At 41.4% G+C, this 23,596-nt stretch overlaps 1 protein-coding gene across 8 annotated transcripts in view; it reads right to left on the bottom strand.

Moving 5' to 3' along the window:
- The window catches only part of HHAT (hedgehog acyltransferase), a 357,453-nt gene that overhangs the window by 45,282 nt on the left and 288,575 nt on the right, over nt 1-23,596 (bottom strand). For all 8 annotated transcript variants that reach the window (XM_061185553.1, XM_061185550.1, XM_061185554.1 and 5 more), the window contains one exon: nt 7,696-7,840. In XM_061185553.1, coding sequence (XP_061041536.1) covers nt 7,696-7,840 — 145 coding nt within the window. The remainder of the gene's footprint in view (nt 1-7,695; nt 7,841-23,596) is intronic.

Genomic DNA, 23,596 nt, shown 5'->3' with positions numbered 1-23,596 from the left:
AACCTAAATGCCCATCAGCAGACGAATGGATAAAGAAGATGTGGTACATATATACAATGGACTATTACTCAGCCATAAAAAGAAACGAAATTGGGTCATTTGTAGATATGTGGATGGACCTAGAGACTGTCATACAGAGTGAAGTAAGTCAGAAAGAGAAAAACAAATATTGTATATTAACGCATATATGTGGAATCTAGAAAAATGGTACAGATGAACCTATTTCCAGGGCAGGAATAGAGACACAGACGTAGAGGATGAACACGTGGACACTGGGGCGGGAAGGGGAGGGTGGGACGAATTGGAAGATTATATGTCAATACATATATACACTACCATGTGTAAAATAGATAGCTAGTGGGAACGTGCTGTATAGCACAGGGAGCTCAGCTTGGTGCTTTGTGATGACCTAGATGGGTGGGATGGGGCGGGGGGAGGGAGGTCCCAGAGGGAGGGGATATATGTATATGTATGGCTGATTCACTTCGTTGTACAGCAGAAACTAACACAACATTGTAAAGCAATTATACTCAAATAAAAAGTAAAATTAAAAAAGAAAGATGCTACACTGCTGGCTTTGAAGAGGAAGAAGGTAAGCCATGAGCCAAGGGATGTAGCTGGCCTCCAAAAGCTGGAAAAGGCAAAGAAACAAATTCTCCCCTAGAGTTCCCAGAAGGAACCAGTCTTGCCAACATCTTGAGTTTAGCCCAGCGAGACTGATTTCAGACTTCTGGCCTCCAGAACAGTAAGAGATAAAATTGTGCTCTTTGAAGTCATTAAGTTCATAATAATTTGTTACAGTGGCCACAGGAAACTAATGCAAGTGGCAGCATAAAGCAAGTGGTCACTGCCCGGTGCGCTGGTAAACAGAAACAAACTCAAGGTTGGGGTCTACTGCACAAAAGAATCTGCTCCCAAAGCTGAGACACCTGAGAATGATGACTCTCGTGAGATTTTCCCTTCTGTTACAAAAATGTTACTGAATTCCAAATTAAATATTCTTAACTTTTAACACTTTAAAAAAATGTTCAGTAATGACCTGAGGAGAAGGTTTGGCGAAAAGGGTCTCCAGCGCGTGTGATAACCATTTCAGACAGCCAGGGCACTCCCCTTTCACTGTCAGCTGGCATTCACTGGCACGGCTGGTGCTGAGCTATTTCTGCACCCATTGGTAATATAATAACAACAGTGATAAGCAGTCAAATAAATTAATAATATAAATTCCAGAATGTGTGTTCATTTCAGAAATCCCACGTTATTTCCTGGTTTGAGCCATAGAGTACAGACTTGGGAATCCTGCTACAGATAGCCTCTTATATATTGAACACATATCAGGTTTAATTAGAGGATAAAGGGAACTTATTTAAATTTTTAAAATTATTTTGGTTTGATTTTAATTTGTAACATGCTTTTTTTTCCTATTGAGAAATAACTGACATATAATTATGGAGCTATAATTGACATGTAATATTGTATTAGTTTAAGGTGTACAATATAATGATTTGATTGTAATATGCTTTTGAATATCACACTGCGTATATATGATTGGGGGCCAATGAGAGGTAGAGACTTCGAATCAGTAAAAATCAAAATTATTTTCTTTTTATTCGATGAACTGTGTCTAACCATACTATTCTTTACTTGATATTCTATTTAAAGACACTTTAAAATGTTCCCAAATTCCATAAAACTCTTTTCAAATGAATTTGCAAAAACTCCTAGTTAACAGCAAAAAGTTTCACACAACCTCACAGAAAGCAGGACTTAAATGCACGATGATTCAAACTCCTTTCTAGATATTTTAGAAATTCTCTCAGCTTTAACATAACCCCAGGCACACTTCTGGAGGAGAACTCCCACTCTCTATTTCTCACGTCCTATGCCTAGTGACTTGTGCTGAAATACTTTTAGGAAAACTGATGCCCACGACATCTGGGTGACCACGTGGCACAGACTAAAGAAGAAACCAATGCATCTGAAAGTCTTGAAATTCAGATTCCAAGAATGGTCTGTAATGGACCAATGTGCAACCATGGATAAATCGCTTCACCTATATCTACGTATCAACTTCACTGCCAATACAATGGGTGGGAAGCTCCTGGTCCTCAAATTCTTCTAGAACTTGCAGAGGATCCAGTGGGGCAGAAGCAAAATCAATCAGAGCAATGAAAACTCCATTGCAAGGTAAGGGCTAGTGAAGAGGGTGAAATAAGTAATCACAAAGAAGGTGCCTGAGACACTGACATCTGCCTTCTGTCTTCCCTCATCAAAGATGAAATTTTAGTCCCAAGAATGTAATGAGATGTGAGGGGAATGAGTTTCTATTTAACCACAGCCTTTAGGAATTTCCAGTGCAACACCCCAATTCGGCTTTAAATAAAATGCCTGTCCAGAGCCATCTGAGTCAGGAGATGACTGAACCGCCTGGACAAGCTAGTAATCAGGGAGAAAATATACTGTCTCCTTTCTCAGCTAGAGATAGCAAGCAAATACGGGGAGTGTAAAGGTTCTGACCTGCATAAGAAAATTGCTAGCTCCTCTCTCATTGCAATCTGGTGGGAAAACAACCCAATTCTCCTCACCTTGACACAGGGTCAGGAGCTCAGTGTTGAGATGGAGTTTGCCAACCTAGATCAGGCAACAAGAAGAAGGGAAAACAAACACGTGTGTGTGTGTGTGTGTGTAAGAGAGATGAGGAGTCAGGCAGGAGAATGGTTGATGGATACCATGTCTCTACCACCTCCAACAGATGCAGGATCTGGAGCTCTACCACTTAGGAAATGATTAGGTTCCTTTTTGACAAAATCCATGCCTTCTGTTGACTAGATGGACTTTTCAGAAGGAACACGACCCTGCACCCAAACAACACTATAAAGCTCTCAGCCCCCTCAAGACCAGATATATTCCCAGTGCGTACCCATCCCCACTGACTGCCTTTTCTCCCCGCTGTCCCAGGACGACAGAGCACCGCAAGGATGCTTAAGACACAGACTTGGAGATTTGGAGTTATAATGCATTGATATTTTTGAGTTACAGAGCAGTCATCAACTGCTTGTTCAAGAAATTAACTTACACTTCAATGTCGAGATTTTAAGGCAGACATGAGAAAGCTCCTTCCAACAACAAATCCTTTTCAGAGCCACAGAGTTATGTAAGAAGCAACCTGTGTTTGCCTCTGCAAAGCATGACACAGCAGGGTCCCTCTTAGAGCAGGCTTAGGGACCAAATCCCCAGTCACAGCCTTCTCAGATCCCTAGACCCAGCTAAGTTCCTTTAAATACATATATAATAGGCTTAAACAGTCACACTCCTCAAGCTGCTTGAAGTAAATTTCAATAGTAAAAGTTGGGGGATTTTTTTTAAAGGCAAAGATTCTTTATTCGCCACTGAATTAACTGAACATTACTTTTCCAGTCTCTGCAGCAGAGATAACACTGTGTGACATGTACCAGACCCCCAGAAAGCCACTCAGCATTTCCATCCTGTGGCTGGCATTGTCCACTTTTCTGGACAGCTAGGCAGAGTGCACAGCAGAAAGGGAAGGATCTGGTTTTACAGTTTCACATCACCAACCCCGTTGAGACCAGGATAGAGATATTTACATAAGGTAAATATTTAGATATTTACTAAAACAAGCTTTGTAGCTTAAGGCAAACAAATCCATGTCTAAAGCAGTGAACTGGAGTCAGGGAGACAAGGCAACTCCTCCAGGCTAATCATGAGACACTTCTAGAGACACCAGTGATACCGGGAAAAGGCTCCCTAAGGATTAATGAGGCTGTCCTTTAAGGCGTGTGTGTATCCACATCCCATTCTCTGTGGGGCACTGGTAATCTCCTCCATAATCCCTGTCCTCCTTGGACACCTTGGAAGTCTGTGGTGCTACCAGCTCCTCTCCGTCACTGCAAGTCCCAGCCCATCAAGGCACAAAGGGACAAGGGTGGTTACCCTTGGGGGAAGAGTTACCTTCCCATGAAACCTGGAAATCTAGAGACTGAGTTAACTGCTCTCCGTTCCCCACAGTCAGACCTCCTGGCTCACTCCATCGCATTTTCCTCCATGTGTAGAGATGGGTCTTGGAAAAACAGGTCCTGATCACGTGGCCGAAGGAAGAGGCCAGAGACAAGCAGGATGTCTAAGTCCTGGCTCATCCATCAGCAGATAGAGGTACAGCACAACAATCCCTTATCTGAAACCTTTGGAGCCAGACGATTTTCAGAATTCAGATTTTTTTTTATTTTAGAAAGCTAATATGACACCCCCAGCCGCGGCTGAGGAAGCATCCTATAAACTCATTAATACTTTTTTGTACCAAAACATGAATATTCATACTAATCTTCTATCAGGTCAATCAAATTAGTTTTGAAAAGAAATCCAGAGTTCTCAAGGATGGTGGATTTGGCACCATCTGGTTCACTTTCCTCCAAGAGATATCTAAATTCAATCACTCAGGGATAAAAGACCCGCAGCGGGGAACAAACGAGGTAACCACCAAAACCCCAGGAAACCTTCCCTGACTGAGGGCACCCATGGGACAGACCAGCTGAGACGGGACCAGGCTGATGTGAAGAATCTCTGACATAGAAAATGCCTTCTAAGCTGAGCTTCCCTGGCCTCAGAACCCAGAGAGAAACGATTCCAGAGCCCTCCATATTCAGAGAATCATTCCCTCGGGACTCCAGCACCTGGCTCCAAGGAGGACACAGGTGTATCCAGTCGTAGATCATAATAGGACCCACACAGCAGAAGCAGACCAGATATTTCAGAGCCCCGATCCCCGCTCCCCCGTGTGCCTGATGTTAGCTCCACCGGGTGCAGGGCAAATCACGCTTTGATCTTCGTGTCTTTGAGAAGCAGAAAGAACATCTTACAGCTGCTATCTTTTCTCTGCCCCTTTAAATGCTAGCATCCCCAGGTTTTACCTCTCACCTGTCTCTTCTCACTCTGTGCACGCTGCTCGGCGAACTGTATCCACTCCCACGGCCTCACCCACCGCCTCCATGCCCTGTCTCGCAGTCATTCCGTCCCACCTCCTCCCCAACGCCAGGTCACATTTTTAACTGCCTCTTGGGCACCTCCAGCCAGTTGCCTCATGTGCCCTGTCCTGCCGTGCCATAGCCTACGGTACCTGTGTGCTTCCCCACATCTCCCTTAACTGCATTTAGGGTGGTCACATGACTGGTTCTGTGAGCAGAAACGCCGAGTGTCACTTCTGGCAGGGGTGTTTAGTACCTGGTGACACTGTCCCCGTGTTCTCTTGTCCTCCGTAATGCTGGGACAACAAGGTGAAGAATCAAAACAGAAACAGTCTAGGTCCTGGAGTCACTGCTTAGAAAAAACCACTGGACCTTCACTGAACTGTGAGAGGAATACACTTCTATGGGGAAAAATTGCTGAGAGTTTGGGATGGTCTGACGTAGCTGCTAGTGTTCAATACCCCCATGCACCTGCCTTCTTCACCTAGCAAGTTCCTCCTTCTCGCTCAAAGCTCCAATTCAGATGTCGCCTCCTCTGTGAAGTTCAACTTCCACGAGAAGGCCAGCCCTCCATGCTGTGATATCCAGCAATCCCATATGCCTTTGGCACAGCAACTACCTGACTCTATTGACACGTCTGCACGTCTGACTCCCACATTTGTGCTTCTTTCTCCACCCTTGTCTTCTCAGTGCCTTACAAGTAGCAAACACCCGCTGTGTTTATTTACTGAAGCAAAGGTTAGAGTCTTCTTGCTCATGTGACCAGCAAAGCCCAAGTCAGCATTTTCCAGAGTCATCGTGTTCTTTGCACTGTGGTAGGCATGGTGGGAGGAGGCAAGAAAGGTCGACATTGTGTTGCCCACTTCAAGGAGGATTCTTTTATCTTTAGGTCCTCTGCACCCCATTACCTCCCATCTTTTTTTTTTTTTTTTTGGCTGTGTTGGGTCTTTGTTGCTGTGCGTGGGCTTTCTCTAGTTGTGGCGAGCAGGGGCTACTCTTCGTTGCGGTGCGCAGGCTTCTCATTGCGGTGGCTTCTCTTGTTGTGGAGCAGGGGCTCTAGGCGCACGGGCTTCAGTAGTTGTGGTGCGTGGCCTCAGTAGTTGTGGCTCACAGGTTCTAGAGTGCAGGCTCAGTAGTTGCAGCGAATGGGCTTAGTTGCTCTGCGGCATGTGGGATTTTCCCGGACCAGGGCTCAAACCCGTGTGTCCTGCCCTGGCAGGCGGATTCTTTTTTTTTTAATTTATTTATTTTATTTATTTATTTTTGGCTGCGTTGGGTCTTCGTTGCTGTGCGTGGGCTTTCTCTAGTTGTGTTGACAGGCTTCTCGTTGCGGTGGCTTCTCTTGTTGCGGAGCACGGGCTCTAGGCACGCAGGCTTCAGTAGTTGTGGTGCGTGGGCTCAGTAGCTGTGGCTCACAGGCCCTAGAGCGCAGGCTCAGTAGTTGTGGCACCCGGGCTTAGTTGCTCCGCAGCACGTGGGATCTTCCTGGACCAGGGCTCGAACCCGTGTCCCCTGCATTGGCAGGCGGATTCTTAACGACTACACCACTAGGGAAGCCCTGGCAGGAGGATTCTTAATCACTGTGCCACCAGGACAGTCCACCTCCCATCTTTATTAAAGGGCAGCTTCCACTTTAAAAAGTACCTGGTCTTTTCAGGAACTATCAGATAAAACATTTCTCAGAAAGCAAGATCAAAGGGGCACTATAGTGACAAGATGAAAGGAGAACAGGGCTCTCTCATGGTCCCTTTGAGCCTGGCTCACCTAAGCCTGCCACAGTTTAGACTCATGACCTGGCACCCTGGGATCATGCAGCTGTGTTGGGGTTATTTCTGCTGTGAAAAGAGCTGCAGCCAAAGCATCGCTGGCTTGTCGGGGACCCAGCTGTAGAGGCAACAGCCTAGCCATGACCATTACCACTTGGCAAAGCTTCCGAAACCAAAAACACAAAACCAGGTCACTGGTCAGGGAAACGGAACAGGGGATCTTGGCTCTGAACACACAGTGAACTGGCTGAATAATGTGCTCTGTGAGTAGCTCCCATTCTCCCAATACTCTTAGGACGTGATGTAACTCTCAGTTCTAGCCCAAAGGAAATGATGACCATAAATAAATGATGACCAATTATTAATGCAATGCAATTACTAATGAAATTTTACCTGCTGCAGGTGTGACTTTGCTGCGGACATGGAGACATACATGACATTAAACACATGTACATTAAACATCAGGTTGGTTGCTGATGCTGGCAAGCCAGCGTTCAGAAAAAAACATCTACAACAAAGAGGTGTGGCAAACCAGGCACCATGCCCATAGCAGCAGCACAATGGGGCTTCTAGAACATTCTCCTGGTAGGACGTTCAGAGTAGTAAGTGGAACAAGGTAAGACTCTACAGTATAGTGAAGGCTGATCTAAAGATAGCAGGGAAGATTAGGAAAAATCCAAAAATTGGAGAGGTAACTTAGTAGAAGGGAATGAGAGAGTTTGGGAGATTTGGGATAGTACACTTTGATGATGAGTATCACACACGGCAGATAAAATGTACATCAAAATAGGGAACAGTTAAAACCACAGCTAAACACAGGACTTTGCTCCTGGCTGGTATTTTTATAGGTCACACACCATGCATAGAGCAAGGAATGCCTCCCCGCCGTCACATACGTGATACCAGCTGCACAAATGTGGAAAACAAGAAATTGTCTGAAAACAGCAACTTACCTTGTATGAAGATCCTATTCCAGTAGATTTTCCCGACTTGATTGCCCCCAAGAAACACCAGGTTGGACAGGATCAGCATGGAGGTGGAACAAGATGCAAGGGCAGCATGGAATCGACGGCGAGCTTGTGGGGAGAGGAACTGGGCCTATGGGGAAAAGGTAGAAGGCATCTCATCACAAGGGTGGAAAAAATCGGGCTGAGACATCACACAGCCTTTCTCTGTTACCAGTTCGGGATGCCTCCCTGCAGAGCCTGAGGTAGGTTGATATTTAAACAGCTCTCAAAACTTCTATTCCTGCAAGATGCTCATTCTGGTCTAAGGAACGAAGTGACACGCTCCCAAGTTGCTATTTCCTACTGCCAAAATGGGCTTCCCTCTGACATGTGTAACACAAGCACTGAACCTAGTTAGGATCTAGCTGAAATGTCTCCACACGCTTTCTGCACATAAATCTACAGGTACAAGAACTGTTTAGACTCCTCTCCATGATAACAAGCACAACTCTATGTAATGAGGTCAAGCTCAGGGCGATCTTCTGGGCCAGTTAACTTGACCCTGGGAAGCACCCCCATAAATCTGACCCACTATTAGAAGGAATCCCATTAAAAGGGTTCAGGAGAATCAGTACAAGCCAACCCCCTTCCTGGAATCAGAGCTCAGGGTACATGCCCCACCGAGAGTGAACTTGTAGCAGCATCAGAGAAGGTCAGCTTATCACAGCGCCTGAAATATGCAGGAACTGGAGAGATGTTTTCCAGTAATGATGATAAAAAATTCTGCTCGTCCATCCAAGGTCTTCACTGCACTTTTCCTCCCCTTTTAATATTTTCTCAGGGATTTCATAAATTAAACAAAGTGTTTATTTCTCAGCGTTCGTTGATCATTCTGGTGCCCTACTGAGTGAGATCACAATGCTGTGTCTGGAGTGTGTGCGCCCCATCAGTACGTGCACAGGGAATGTCCTTCGGGACTGCAGATTCAGAATGAGAACGAGCTATGGCTCAACCCAGGGTTTCTGACAAATACCTCAGCCTAATCCAAAGACACAGAAAAGAGGGATTTCCCTGGTGGTCCAGTGGTTAAGAATCCGCCTTCCAATGCAGAGGACACGGGTTCGATTCCTGGTCGGGGAACTAAGATCTCACATGCTGCAGGGCAACTAAGCCTGTGCGCTGCAACTAGAGAGCCCGCGGGCTGCAACGAAAAGATTCCGCGTGCCGCAGAAAGACCTGACGCAGCCAAATAAATAAATAAATAAATATTTTTAAAGATTTAAACAAAAAAAGACATAGAAGAGAGAGAGAGCAGAGGTTCTAGAGATCATTCCTGAATATCTTCCTAAAGCCTGCACATCTCTGGGGTCACTTGAATCTTGATTTCAGCTGTGTTCCAGTTACAAACAGAATTCTGAATTAACAGGCAAAAAGGACTAAGCTAGAGTGTGAGTCTCAAATAGGAGATTTACTTATTCCTGGTGACCCTACTCTGGATCATCTGTGGCTACTCTGTAAGCCTTGGTCAGTGTCCTCTGAAAGCCTAGAGAAATGAATTCCTGATCCCCTCCCCGTTTCTCCCCTGCCAGTCTCAGGTCTGGTCCGTAGGCTCAGATATACCTGCTACCCTATAGCTCCCCATCCATGGCTCTCTCCTCCAGCATCATTTTGGAGCATGGGTTTTACTGCCACCATATGTGAAAGTGTGGCTTTCTCATGGATAAGCTGTGTGTAGCAGGCAGTGACTAAGTTGTCTGCCTGCACACGGTTGTTCTGGAAAGCACTCAAGTGATGCTGACATGCCCCTGGTTAGAGGCCACTAGACAAGATGACCTCTAGTCTCTCCCCCTCCTCTGAGAGGCCACAAGCATGCACAGGGGATGCTGCCAAACAAGACCAGATAAGAGATAACTACACAGCATAAAAACTGGTAATGAAAGAGAAATAGGGATGAAGCAGGATTGAAATTCAGCACTCTTCACCTCTGAGAATAAGGAGACATTAATCTGCCAGTTTCTGCATTTTCGAGCAGAGGAAGATACTTTCTGAGTGTTACTGACTCAATTAGCAGTGACTCAGGAGGTGGGGTGAGAGGAAGCAGGGGGATAGGGGGAAAAATCCACAATGATAAATCAAGAAAATACGAACTGTTGTAACTGACATAAATGTGCCCAAATAATTCTCTCCAGGTACAGGGGTCACTGATAACACATTTGATTTCTAAGGAACGTGAGGAACTTCTGTTCAAACCCTATCAGTCTTCCCTAACCTTATATCCTGTTAGGGGAGTTCAAAGACCCCATTGATCTTTCCCTTTTTAATGTCAATTACGGAGAGCGCACATTGCTTGGTTAAAGCTCAAAGTGGTTCTCCTTTTGTGGGAAATGATTACAATTATTAAAGAATCAACACAGAGATAAGGAGAGAGGAAAACACTGTTTGCATTGGGTTGCTAAGCGGGGCTGTGGTGCCGGGTTACCTGGTACAGGGCGAGGGCCGGGTTACAGGGGGAGGCAAGGCTGAGGGGCAAGAGGCAGAGCAAGGGAAGAGATGCAGGGGAGAGTGAGGGCTGGAGGCACGGGGATCCTCTCTCCAGCACCTGAGGCCCTGGTTCCTACTGCTCTTCCTTTGATTCTCTGATTACCCCAGTATCTCTCTTAGCTTCATGATTCAATAAATTCCTATTTCTGCTCAGGAAAAACAGAAGTCAGAATAAGAGCAAATACAAAGGAGCCTCTGATCTCAGAGACAGGAGGGAAGATCTAAAATTTGAAATGACCCACTACAAGTCAATCTTTAGAAATAGTTAATTTATTTTTAAAAAATTAGCAAGAATGTTAAAGGCACAGGCTGTTGGAATCAATAGGCTAGAAAGACTTAAGGAGAAATCAAGATGCTCATAGGCAATTCTTGATTATCTGCCCCTGACCCCGGGGTGAGTGGGTGGAAGACAAAATAGATGATGATAAAGAAAATCCAAAAACCTAATTTTAACTAATAGCCCCATCCTCTGAACTGACAAAATTAGCCTTGCCAACACGCAGCAAACTTGACAGAACATTGTGTCTCTTCATTGTGAATCAGTGGGAAGGCAGAATGATGGGCCAGAAGGAAGGAAAAAGAGAACCTGTCTGGATAATCCACAGGAGGGTAATAATTAATAGCAAAGGGGATGGAAGTCTTGGCTGCAACTCGTCTTTCCTCTTTGGGTTCCCTTGCCTCATTGTAGAAGGTGACAGATTTGACATCAGGGATTTCTTTCTATCTTGGGAACCATCTGGCCTTAGTCATTGGTTTACAGGAACTGTAGAGGTAAGCACCAAATTCAGGGTTCCCAGGAGAAAAAAATGCCATCTGGGCAAGGCTGGAAGAGTATATTCCCTTGGCCCAGCCAGCTCTGTCAATAAATATGACTTTCTGAGCCCCTAGGGCCACAGGGCCAAAATTCCCACTTTAAACACTTCGTATCTTTTGCACTGTCTCTTCTGAAGTCCTATTGCAATTACTGTCATCACTCCTGTGGTCCTTCACATCTAGGATGTAGGTTGTTCATGTGCAGGGTCAAGCCCCACATGTTAGTCACCCATCCTCGTGGCTCAGGTGCTTGAAAGGTTGAGGAATTGTAAACCAAATAGGGAGAAAAAAAAAAAATCATTGTGCAATGAAGAGCCATCAGGTATTTTCATACCGCCAACTTGATCAGATAAGGCACTGATTAGTAAACAGATTTTCATTTTCATTAACATGACTACATGAGGATAAAAAAGAGCCCTGGTCTGGTCATGGTCTCTTCCCAGAGGATAGATGAGTCTGTGGCCATCCAATATTCTGGCAGCAAAAAACCCCAGGGGATGTTTGGAAATTTGCTGGACATTTTTGGTTGTCCCAAGGACAACACAATTGCCAGGAGGTAACTGTGGCATTTGTTGGGCCAGGGATTATAAACATACTGCAATGTGTGGGATACAACCGTCCTGCCCAAAATGTCAACAGCGCCCTCTTGAGAAAGGGTCAAAGGTTTTCTTCTACTTTCATTATAGAGCTAACTTCTCTCTCGGCCCACGGGGCACAGAACCTCCCTTCCTCTCTCATTAGGAGCAATGGCAAAAACATGCTCCTTTCCCCCTGGGGCCCAGAAAAATGCATCCCAGGGCAGGGAAAGCGTTCTTTTATAGTGTCCCAGTGCTAGGCCCCCTCGCCTCCCCCCGACTACCACATTTGAGAGAGGAGGAGCCACTTGTGTCCCCACTTATGTTCAGGCAAGACGCAGCAACCGCCTCACCCTCACAGCCCTGAAACCTGGAGGAGAAAGGAAGAATGGGAGGCCGAGCACGCTGGAAAGCACCACTTTGTTCCCCTACAGGGGTGACCAGTGCTCCCGCACAGACTCTTAACTCATGCGACAGGTTGGGGCAGTTTCTCTCCATGTTAGTGTCGATATAACCCACATTTCAGGCCCAAGGGCAGGTACCCTCTAATTCCTCTGGGTGAGCTCGCTGTCTCTGAAAGAAGAAACAAGAGCTGGTGTGTGGAAATGCTATAACTAACAGTTTAGCAACGGGCTCTAAACTTCCCTCTAAGACACTAACTCCAAAGGTGAGGCATGCAACCCAAACAAAGGAAACCTGGGGCTGAACTAAACGTCTGTCAGAAGAGTTTGCAGGTCCTGCTGTGAGGTGTCTGCAAGTGTGTTTATTCATATCTCCATGGCAACCCCTCTATCTTTTCCAGTCAACATCCTGTCCTTGGAAATCACAGGACTGGCCAGGCAAACAATCCAGGGCCTGGGGGGTGCGGTCCACGGAATCTGGGTCACAAGTGATGCTCAGAGTGGCCATGGGGGTGAGAAGCAGATGGTGTGGTGGGGCTGCAGGTGGCTGTGCTCCGGGGGTCCCGCACTTGTCCACGGAGGGCCTGCACGTGGGGCCGAGACAGGAGGAGGGGACGGGCTGAGCATCTGGGGGAGCATATGGGCCGGAGGAACGGCTGCTGGAGACAGTGACAAAGGCTTGGCAAGTGGGACCTGATGCTGTTTATTTTTAAGTGGGGGAGAAGCTAAAAAAAGAAACTGGGTGGGTTTGAGCAGCTGGACACAGTTCTTCCATATAATCACTCAAGTTTTTCATTTTCTAATAAAAACACTAACCAGAGGGAAAGAGAGGATAAACAAGGACATGGCAACGGAAGAGACTAGTGTAGACCAGGGAGAGCAAACGAGGGGTGGACACCCCACAGGCCATAAAGATGAGACCAAAGACAACAAAAGAAAAAATTATAGCTCTTGTGAAAGAGAAGGGTGGTCAGAGTGAAACGCTCGGGGTCAGGAGGACCCAAACCCCAAAGTCATTCCAGTGTCCCTGTCCCATCTCTGTACCAACCTGCCAGGACGCCGCTCCCCTTGCTTCCTTTCTCAAGGCACTTGGGTCATTTCCACTTAGAAGTCTGTGTTTTACCAGTTACCCATCTCTCTCATGTACCCACCAGCATGGTAAGTTCCTGAAGGACAGTGTGGCCTATTCTTCAATCTGTATCACCCAAGGCCCACGCATACTGTGTGTGCGCTCAATAATTACCTTACACCTGTTCCTCCCTTTGCCCTATGTAAGTTACGGAATCTCCTGACTTCCTTACTATTCCGTCCCCGTGCTATATCCAAGCCAAATGAATACATGAAGGCACTCAGAAAGCAACACTTCCTTCCCTCTTGTACATGTATGGAGCATCAAAAAACCTCTGGCCAATGAAGTTAAATTTTTCAATATCTGTTTGCTATTGTGATCTAAGCAATGCATGCTCCTAAGAGAGAGTCAGATATCTGCAGTGCTGCAGTGATGAAGGCAAAGCTGGTTTTGCTTAAACGGAACAGTTACCTGCTCCATAGTTTAGAAGTCCAGTTCAGTTAAAAACAGCAGAGGCTATAACTTAGAATCCAAATCCATGCAGCATATGAAAAAATTTCAGAGAACTTTCAAATAACTAAGCAAACAGCTGTCTCCTGTTACATTTAGAAAGCTTAAGCCATATATTAAGTGCCTGGGGTCCTGCTAAAAGTTCTGGAATGGCCAACAGAACCATGTCACCCTGTGTTTTTACTTTTCCACTACCATGGACCCACCTCCAGTCTTTACGTCTCTGCTCTGGATTTCGCAGAAGCCTCTTTCTTAACTGGCATGCTCTACTCTGGCCTTTATCCCTCTAGTTCATCAAGCACACTGACTATGACTCTCCATTATGCAAAGTATTTTAGTGGTTTTTCGTTGCATACAGACGAAAATCAAAACTGGGAAGGCACTTTACAATCAGAGCCCATTTCACTTTCCAACCTTAACTCCTACCACTCTTTATCAATGGTATAGCTCTATTCACTGCTCTCCAAACACAACATGCACTTTTACATCTCTGTGCCTTTGTACAAGCTGTTTCCTCTACTTAGAATGTGCCCTCCTTATTCCTTCTTCAAGCTCCAGTCCAATGTCAGCTCAGGAGAGCAATGGCTTTGGACCAGCCCAAATTGGGTTCAGGTTCTGGCTTTCCACCTTTTAACTGTGCTGCCCAGGGCAAGCTCAGGCTCCCCATCTACCTAGTTCACAGTTGGTATTTGATAACTGTAGGCCACCCTAAACTTGGGAGTGTTGGTCCCCTATTTTCTGTTTCTATAAGCTATGGGGTAGATAGCATCAATCTACAGGTCTTAGAGAGCTACAATTTTTACAATTTTTAATGTAAAAAAATTCACTATGTGAGGAGCTTTACCTATACTGCAAAGTAGGTTAAATTATTCCCATTTTACAAAGGAAGAACTAGAGGAGCAGATATTAAGTAACTGGCCCCAGGTTATATACACTGGTAAGTACAGAGCACGATTCACACAGGTTTCTCTAACTCAATGTCTTCCTACCCCCCACTACATTATACAACTTCACGTCTGTGTAACAGTGATTATCCCCTCCTCTAGACTGGAATCTTCAAGAAGTTTCTCTCTTCAGTGCCAGATACAAAGTAGATTTTCAAGAAATGTTTGTTCCACAGATACTTCATGCATGTGTCCCTTTAGCAATGGTTGATAGATACCCACCAAGTGTCAATTTCAGGACCTCAATATTTTCAAGAACAATATGGCTTAGAATGATATTGGACTTTTAAAAAGCAATTGGAATTCACAATTACAGAAGGAGGTTTAGTATATCTCCCTAGAAAATGACACCTAACAGACCAAAAGTAAGAAAGAATACAGAGTTGCTGAATAGAAATTAATAGGCCTAGCATCCAAATTGAAAAGGATGAAAAATTACCTCTGTTCACAAATGACATGATCTTATATGTAGAAAGCACTAAAGATTCTATTTAAAAAGTTATGACTAATAAATTCAGCAAAGGTTGCAGTATATGAAATTAACATGCAAAAATCAGTTGCACGTCTATACATTAACAATGAACAATCTGAAAAGGAAATTAATAATTCCATTGACGATAGCATCAAAAAGAATAAAATACTTAGGAATACACTTAACAAAGAAGGCAAAATATTGTACACTGAAAACTACAAAACATTGTAGGTATGACATCCATATTCATGGGCTGGAATACTTAATATTGTTAAGATGACACTACCACCCAAAGCTGTCTCTAGCTTCAATGAAATCCCTATCAAAATCCCAAAGATTTTTGTCTGCTGAAACAGAAAAATTCATACTAAAGTTAATATGAACTCTCAAGGGACCCCTGAATGGTCAAAACAATCTTGAAAAAGAACAGGAGAGTCAATCAAGATGGTGACATAAGGGGGTCCTGAACTCCATTCCTCCCATGGAGGCACTGAATGGACAGCTATATATGGAGCAATTCCCTGTGAAAGAAATCGATAAAATATAAGAAAGTATCAAACAGAAATCATAGAGCTGAAGAATACAATAACTGAACTGAAAAATTCAATAGAAGGGTTCAACAGTTCAACAACAAACTAGATCAAGCAGAAGAAGAGATCAGCAAACTCAAAGACAGGGCAATGGACTTCATCCAATCAGAGGAACCAAAAAAAAAAAAAAAAGAATGAAAATGAGTGAAGATAGCTTAAGGGACTTGTAGATGCAATCAAGCAGACCAATGTATTATGGGGGTCCCAAAAGGAAAAGAGAGAAAGGGGCAGAGCACTTATTCACAGAAATAATGGCTAAAAACTTCCCTAACCTGGGGAAATAAACAAACATCTATATCTAGGAAGCCCAAACAGTACCAAATAAGATAAATCTAAAGACACCCATGCAAAGACACATTATAATTAAACTGTGAAAAGTTAAAGACAGAGAGGACCTTAAAAGCAGCAAGAGAAAGCAACTTGTTACGTACAAGCGAACTCCCATAAGACTATCAGCATATTTTTCAACAAAAATTTTGTAGGCCAGAAGGAGCAGCATAATATATTCAGATTGCTGAAAGAAAAACACTGCCAACCAAGAATACTCTACCTGGCAAAGTTGTCCTTCTGAATTGGAGAGATAAAGAATTTTCCAGAACAAAAATAAAAACAAAAAAAAGCTGAAGGAATTCATCACCACTAGACCAGCCTTACAAGAAATGTTAAAGGGATTTTTTTCAAGTTGAAACAAAAGGATGATAATTAGTAACAGGAAAACATGTGAAAGTATAAAGCCTAATGGTAACGGTGAATATATAGTTAAATTCAGAGTACTCTGATGTTGTAATTGTGGTGGGTAAATCACTTATAACTCTAGTATAAAGGTTAAAAGCAAAAAGTTTTAAAGATAACTACAAGTACAATAATTTGTTAATGAATACACAATGTAAAAAATGTAAATTGTGACATCAAAAACATAAAATGTGTGGAGTGGAAGTGTAAAAACCTAGAGCTTTTGTATGCATTTGAAGTTAACTTGTTATCAGCATAAAATAGACTGTTATAAGATGTTTTATGAAAGCATAATGGCAACCACAAAGCAAAAACCTACAGTAGATATACAAAGATAAGGGAATCAAAGCATACCACTACAGAAAATCATCATATCACAAAGGAATAGAGCAAAAGAGGAACCAAAACACAAAGGAATTACAAAACTAACAGAAAACAATTAACAAAATGGCACTAGTAAGTTCATATCTATCAATAATTACTTTAAATGTAAATGAACTAAATTATCCAGTCAAAAGGCACAGAGTGACTAAATGGATTAAAAAACAAGATCCAACTATACGATGCCTACAAGAGACTCACTTTAGCTTTGAGGACACACATAGTGAAGGGATGGAAAAAGATATTTCATGAAAATGTAAACCAAAGAAGGCTGGGTAGTTAAACTCTTCAACAAATGGTGCTAAGAAAACAGGATATCCACATGCAAAGCAGTGCATTTGAACCCTCACTTTATACCAGTTACAAAAATTAAGTTGATGAATCAAAAATCTAAACATCAGGGACTTCCCTGGTGGTCCAGTGGTTAAGACTCCACGCTTCAAATGCAGGGGGCGCAGGTTCGATCCCTGGTCTGGGAACTAAGATCCCACATGCTGCGTGGTGTGGCCAAAAAAAAAAAAAATCTAAACATCAGAATTGAAACTATAAAACTCTTAGAAGAAAACATAGGAAAAAAATTCCCTGATATTGGATTTATCAATGACTTCCTGGATAGGACACCAAAAGCACAGGCAACAAAAGTAAAAATAGATAAATTGCACTTCACCAAAATTAAAAACTTTCGTGCATCAAAGGACACTATCAACAGAGTGAAAAGGCAACCCAAAGAATGAGAGAAAATGTTTAGAATCACATATCAATAAGGGATTAATATCCAGAACATATAAAGAATTCTGACAACAGAAAAACAACCCAATTCAAAAATAGGCAAAGGACTTGAATAGATATTTATCCAGAGAAGATATATAAATGGTCAATAAGCACATGAAAAGATGCTCAATGTCACTATTCATTATGGAAATGCAAATCAAAACCACAATGAGCCACATGAACCACACCTTTACACCTACTAAAATGGCTATAATCAAAAACAGAAAATAAGTGTTGATGAGGATGTGGAAAAATTGAATCCCTGTGCATTGCTAGTGAGAATGCAAAATGGTGTAGCCATTGCGGAAAACACTATGGCAGTTTCTCAAAAATTAAAAATAGAATTATCATATAATGCAGCAACCCACTTCTAGGTATATATTCAAAAGAAATGAAAGCAGGGACAGAACAGATATTTGTATACCAATGTTCATAGCAGTATTATTCAAAATAGACAAAAGATAGAAACAACCCTAATGTCCATTGATGGATAAATGTGTAAGCAAACTATGGTATATATGTAGAATGGAAATACTGCTCAGCCTTAGAAAGAAAGGAAATTCTGACAGACACTGCAACATGGATGAATCATGAAGTCGTTAGGCTCAGTTATAATCATGACACAGAAGGGAAAATATTGCACAATTCCACTTATATACAGTACCTAGAATAGTCAAACTCATAGAAAAAGAAAGTAAAATAGTGGTTTCCAGGGATTAGGGGGAAGAGGTAATAGGAGTCATTGCTTAGTAGGCACAGAGTTTCAATCTGCGATGATAAAAACATTCTGGAGACTGATGGTGGTGACAGTTGCACAACAATGTGAATGTATTTAATGACTCTGAATTTTACACATAAAAGTGGTTAAACTGGTAAATTTTCTGTTATGTATGTTTTATCACAAGAATTATTAGGCCTTGTCTAATAGACAGATCTGCTGAATAGTGAATACACGCAATTTTCATACACATGTGGGCCATAATCAAACTGAACATGTACTAAGCCAGGAAAGGAATATAAGTACATTTTAAAAATTTATCATGAAGTTTATGCTCACCAACAACAAAAATTAGCAAAAATTAACACACCAGTAAATTACTTTAAATTTCATTCATTTTAGCTAAAAGTTTTTATTGCAGGAATAATAAAATGGATAAACTTTGGCAAGTGTGATCAATTAAGAAAATAAGGTGAAATAAACAACAAGAGGAAATAATATATAGGACATTTAAAAATCTTTGGAGAGTATATAGCAATATATTTGGAAAAGATAATTTATCTAGAAAATTTAAACTACCTAAAACTCTCATAGAAAAAGTAGGAAGACTAAAAAAAAAAAAGCATAAACAAAGAAGAATTGAAACAGTGGTGAAAGCTCTATGCTCAAAGAAAAACTGCCCAGATGTTCTTAATGAGCAAGTTCTACCAGATGGTCAAGAAACAGATAATTTCCATCTCATAGGAACTGTTTCAGAGGGTAGAAAACCATGGGAAGCTTCCACTCATTTGATGATGCCAGCATAACTCTGATACCAAAGTCATAAAAAGCAAAAACAAGAAAAGAAAACCAGAAGTCAATCTTTGTTCTAGAAATCACCTTAAAAATTTTAAATTAAATAGATTCAAATCAAATATAGGAATGGTTCAAAGAATACTCTTGATCAAGTAAGATTTATCCCAGGAATGGAAGGATGATTCAACATTAAAAACATTAGAAATCCATGTAACTCATGGGATTAAATAATTAAAGCAGAATAATCATATGATCACTCAATAGATGCCAATAAAGTAAGCTTTTTTAAGTTGATAAAGAGGATATGTCAAAAACCCAGAGAAAATATTCCCACTAGCTTCAAGAAAAAGACTTTTTTTTCCCTCTATCATTCAAAACTGTATCAAAGGACCAAGTACAGTGAAACAATTAAATGCAGCAAGAGTTAAAATTGTTGGCAAAAACAAAACTGTCATTATTTGTAGATGATATGACCATCAATCTAGAAAATTCAAAAGAAACAACCGACAAATCACTAGAGCTAAAAAAAGATTTAAAGTAGATGCAAAATGATCAACTCAAACAAAAATCAATACCTTTCTTACACAATAGCAATAATTCAAAAAGAAATGCACAAGACTTCTAAGAAATGATAAAACTTTATGTAAGAACATAAAGGAAGACTTGAATAAATAACTATTCAAGGCTGGGAAGACTCAGCATTACAGACATGTCAACTCTACTCAAAGATACAATTCAAAGCAAATCTAATAAATTCCAATATAAATACCAAAGAGAGTTGTGAGAAACTTCACTTTTGAGGAATTCTAAGATTCATATAGAAGAAGCAATGTGCAAAAATAGCCAAAGTAACTCCGAAAAAGAACAAAAAGGAGCACAGGACTTTCCTTACTGGGAATCAAGACATTCAAAACTCTAATATTTTAAACAGGACTAATTAAATAGATCAATGCAACAGAAAAGAGAGCCCAAAAATGAACCCGTGTGTATTTGGATATTTACAATATATTAAATGTGATCCTTCAAATCAGTGAGGGAAAGATCACTGAATAAAACAATTTTAAAATGTAGAAAGCATTCTTGTTGCAGGCCATACAAAAACAGGCAGCACACCAGATTTGGTCCCTGGGCCATCCTTTGCCAGCTCCTGCTCTATTCTATTCTCGGTGTTGCCCTAAAGAAACACTTTATGAATAAGGAGACATGAACAGGCAATGTACTGCAGCTGCATTTGCAAAAGAAAAAAAAAAAAAGAGAGGCAACCTAAATTTTCAATAGAATAATTTTCAACAATAGAATAAATCAATTATCACATATCCATATTATGTCCAGTTATGCAGATCTACATACTTTAATATAGAAACATCTTCAAAACGTAACATGAGGAGGGAAAAAAGTGAAAACTCAAAAATATTTATACATTTCTAAACCACACACACACATATATGTACATACAAAGTATGAAAGGTATGCAAGGCTACACTGCAATCTGATAACGATGGCTACCTTTCATGGGAGGAAAGTGAACAAGGTGTGTCTGTTTGGGTGATGAGTGCCTTAGAGGAACTTCAGCCTTATCTGTATTTTTTTCAAGATCACATGGTCATAAATGACTTCATAAATTATAAAGAATAAAAGAATAAAAAAAGGAAATCTAGGAATCTTTCCACTAAATGACCCTAGAGCCTGGCCACCTCCCCTGAGTATAGAGAGTCAAGGCACATGGGTGGAAAGATGGAATCCAGACGACCATCACACCCAAGTCGTGGCTGCTCATGGCACTGGGGTCCTCCCTCTCTAAGCAGCACTGAGGTCCATTGGGACTATTAAATAAGCCTAGGATGTCACAGCTATGGCCTCAGCTATATCCTGTTCAAACACAGAAACAACAGCTTAGGGCAAGGCCTGCTTTTAAAGCAAACTTGACATTTAAAAATCTAAAACTGACAAACAGGTAAAGCATTCCAAAATAATTCACCAAATGATGGCACAGAAAACTCTTCTAGTGACATTCAGTTAAACATAGTAGATGAGACTTCTCTGCTCCCTTCACAAACCCCATTGAAATGAAAAGTAAACATTTGGAAAGGTATAAATCCACAGACAAGGAATGGAAGAGGAGTGAACAGCAAGTGAGCAAAGTCAAACCATCTTTATAAGATAGAAAGCAGATGAATGAATTAGCAGAGCTGAGATACCTGAATACTACTAGATGCCAAAGAGAAGAAAAGTCACTCATACACCAGGTCCCCAGAACTCCCAGGCATTAGAGATACCATATACCTCAGATGAAAACAGTAAACCATGGAGGAAAAAAACAGATTGGTTAAAAACCTGGGTAATAAGCATATGGACCACAAGGATAAAGATCCTTCTTTCTCCCCATCCCCACCCCCACCCATGATGAAGTTTTTTTTCCATAAATAAACTGCATCAAAGAGATTCTAAAGTCAGGGACAATCAGCACAATGACATTTCAGAATTACCAAAGGTATCTGCATTAAGCTTCTAGAGAGAAAAACAGATTACATACAAGGAATCAAGAATTAAATGGCATTTCTCAACAGTAAAGCTAAAAACCAGAAGACAAATAATATCTTGAAAATTTTCAGGAGAAATTACTTTTCAACCTAAAATTCAGTGCTCAGATAATCAATTAAATGTGAGGGTAGAATAAAGAGAGTTCTAGAAATACTAGGTCTCAAAAAAAAAAAAAGTATCACCCATGATCCCTTTCTCAGGAAGCTACTAAAGGATGTGCTCCAGCAAATCAAAGGGAGGGGGAAAAACAAGGAGATCTGGGGCCCAAGACACAGAGATTCAGCCTAGGAGAGAGGAAAGGGGACATGTCAGGACAACAGCCATAGAGCAGATCTGAAGAGAAATAATCCAGATGGGAAGGGAGGATGGAAGGTCTTCAAGAAATATTCTCCAGGTAAACAGAACTGACAGATTACCAGAGACATCTGACCACATGGAAAATAAAACACTATTCTGAGGGATTTTTCCAATTTTATTAGGGAGTTTGGAAAGAAGTGATGACAGTAAACCAATTAATCAAACAAAATAGAGAAGACAATTCTTAATCTGAGTTGGGGAAATGGTTGACTAAGAAAAAAAATGCAATTATAGTACATTAACTGGTTTGGCAGGGAGCCACACTTAACATAGTGATGATAATGTAAACTGAGTTCTGATTTAACAAAAGGGAGAGATATTATTAAATTAGGAGGAGAAGTGGGGAGTACGTCTAAGAGGCTAAAACCTCATGTAGAAATTACTTAATATTTATAATCCATAAGTGAAGAATAATAGAATACACTTTAAAAAGACAGAGGTAAATATCAGAAACAACTAAGAGAATTGAAAGTTGTGGTGGGATAAATTGGGAGATTTTGATTGACATATATACACTAATATGTATAAAATAGATAACTAATAACCTGCTGTATAAAAAATAAAATAAAATTCAAAAAAAAAGTTGTTGCTAATGGAGATAAGAACATAAGAGCGGGAGGAATGGAGACAGCTCTTCTATTTATTTATCTAAATGAAGGCTTGTGTAATATTTGACTTTTGAACCATGAACATATATTTTTTAAACTTTCTGGGTTTTGGTATTTCGCACTGTAAAATAGGGATAATGATGATACTTACCTATCAAGCTACTATTAAAATCACACGAGATAATGCAGTAAAAGTGCTTTGGGGAACATTCTCACTTCTCTTGGACCAATTTTTCAGAAGAGTTATTCCACAGACAAGTTGTGTGGAGCCACACTTAAAACACAAGTTGTCTAAGAACTGAGGGTTGTTTTGTCGATTCATCGAATGCCAAATGTGCACAAGCAGTAAGGAGATGGGACATGGATGAGTAATCTAAGTGGCTTGGGTTTATCACGGAAGACTCCTAGTCTGCAATCAAGGAGGCTTGAATAGATCATGAGTAACTGGATTTGACTTCTTTCTATCAAACTAACCATCTGTTCTTAGAAAGATAACTTATACATTCCTCATCTCTAGGTTCCTCATCTGTAAAACTGGAGGTAGTAACACTTGCCCTGAAGGGTTGTTGTGATGGGTAAATAATATAACGAACATGAAAGACCTTTGTGCAGTGTCTGGCGCAGTTCCTTCTACAGTACAGGATGGCAGTTACAATACTCGCACATCCGTCTGCTCCTGAGAATGACAACTTTAACTTTCAATTTCTAACATAACCTAAGCATCCAGGGTCAGCTAAGCAAAACCAGAGGGTAGGTCCACCCTCTTCCCTTTTCTCTCAATAAACTTTGATTAGACAACAATACTTATTCACTGTAGACAAGGATGAAAATATAAATGAGAAAAAACAAGAAAACATGCAACATAAATAATCCCACCATTGACGTTTTAGTGTATAACCTTCCATACGCTTTTCTATGTTTAAATTTCTAAATAAAATGAATTTTTATTTTACCTGTTATTTCTCATTCTTCATTTTCATCTTCTCACAGTGAAATTATTTCAGCATCATCACTTTCAATAGCTGCATAGTTGGCTTGACAGATGTCCTGCACCGTTTATATTATACTCTTTCCTGTCACCCTTCAGGG

The sequence above is a fragment of the Eubalaena glacialis genome, chromosome 3 (assembly GCF_028564815.1).
Source record: "Eubalaena glacialis isolate mEubGla1 chromosome 3, mEubGla1.1.hap2.+ XY, whole genome shotgun sequence".
Lineage (NCBI taxonomy): Eukaryota > Metazoa > Chordata > Mammalia > Artiodactyla > Balaenidae > Eubalaena > Eubalaena glacialis.
This window is presented reverse-complemented; position numbering and strand designations above follow the sequence as displayed.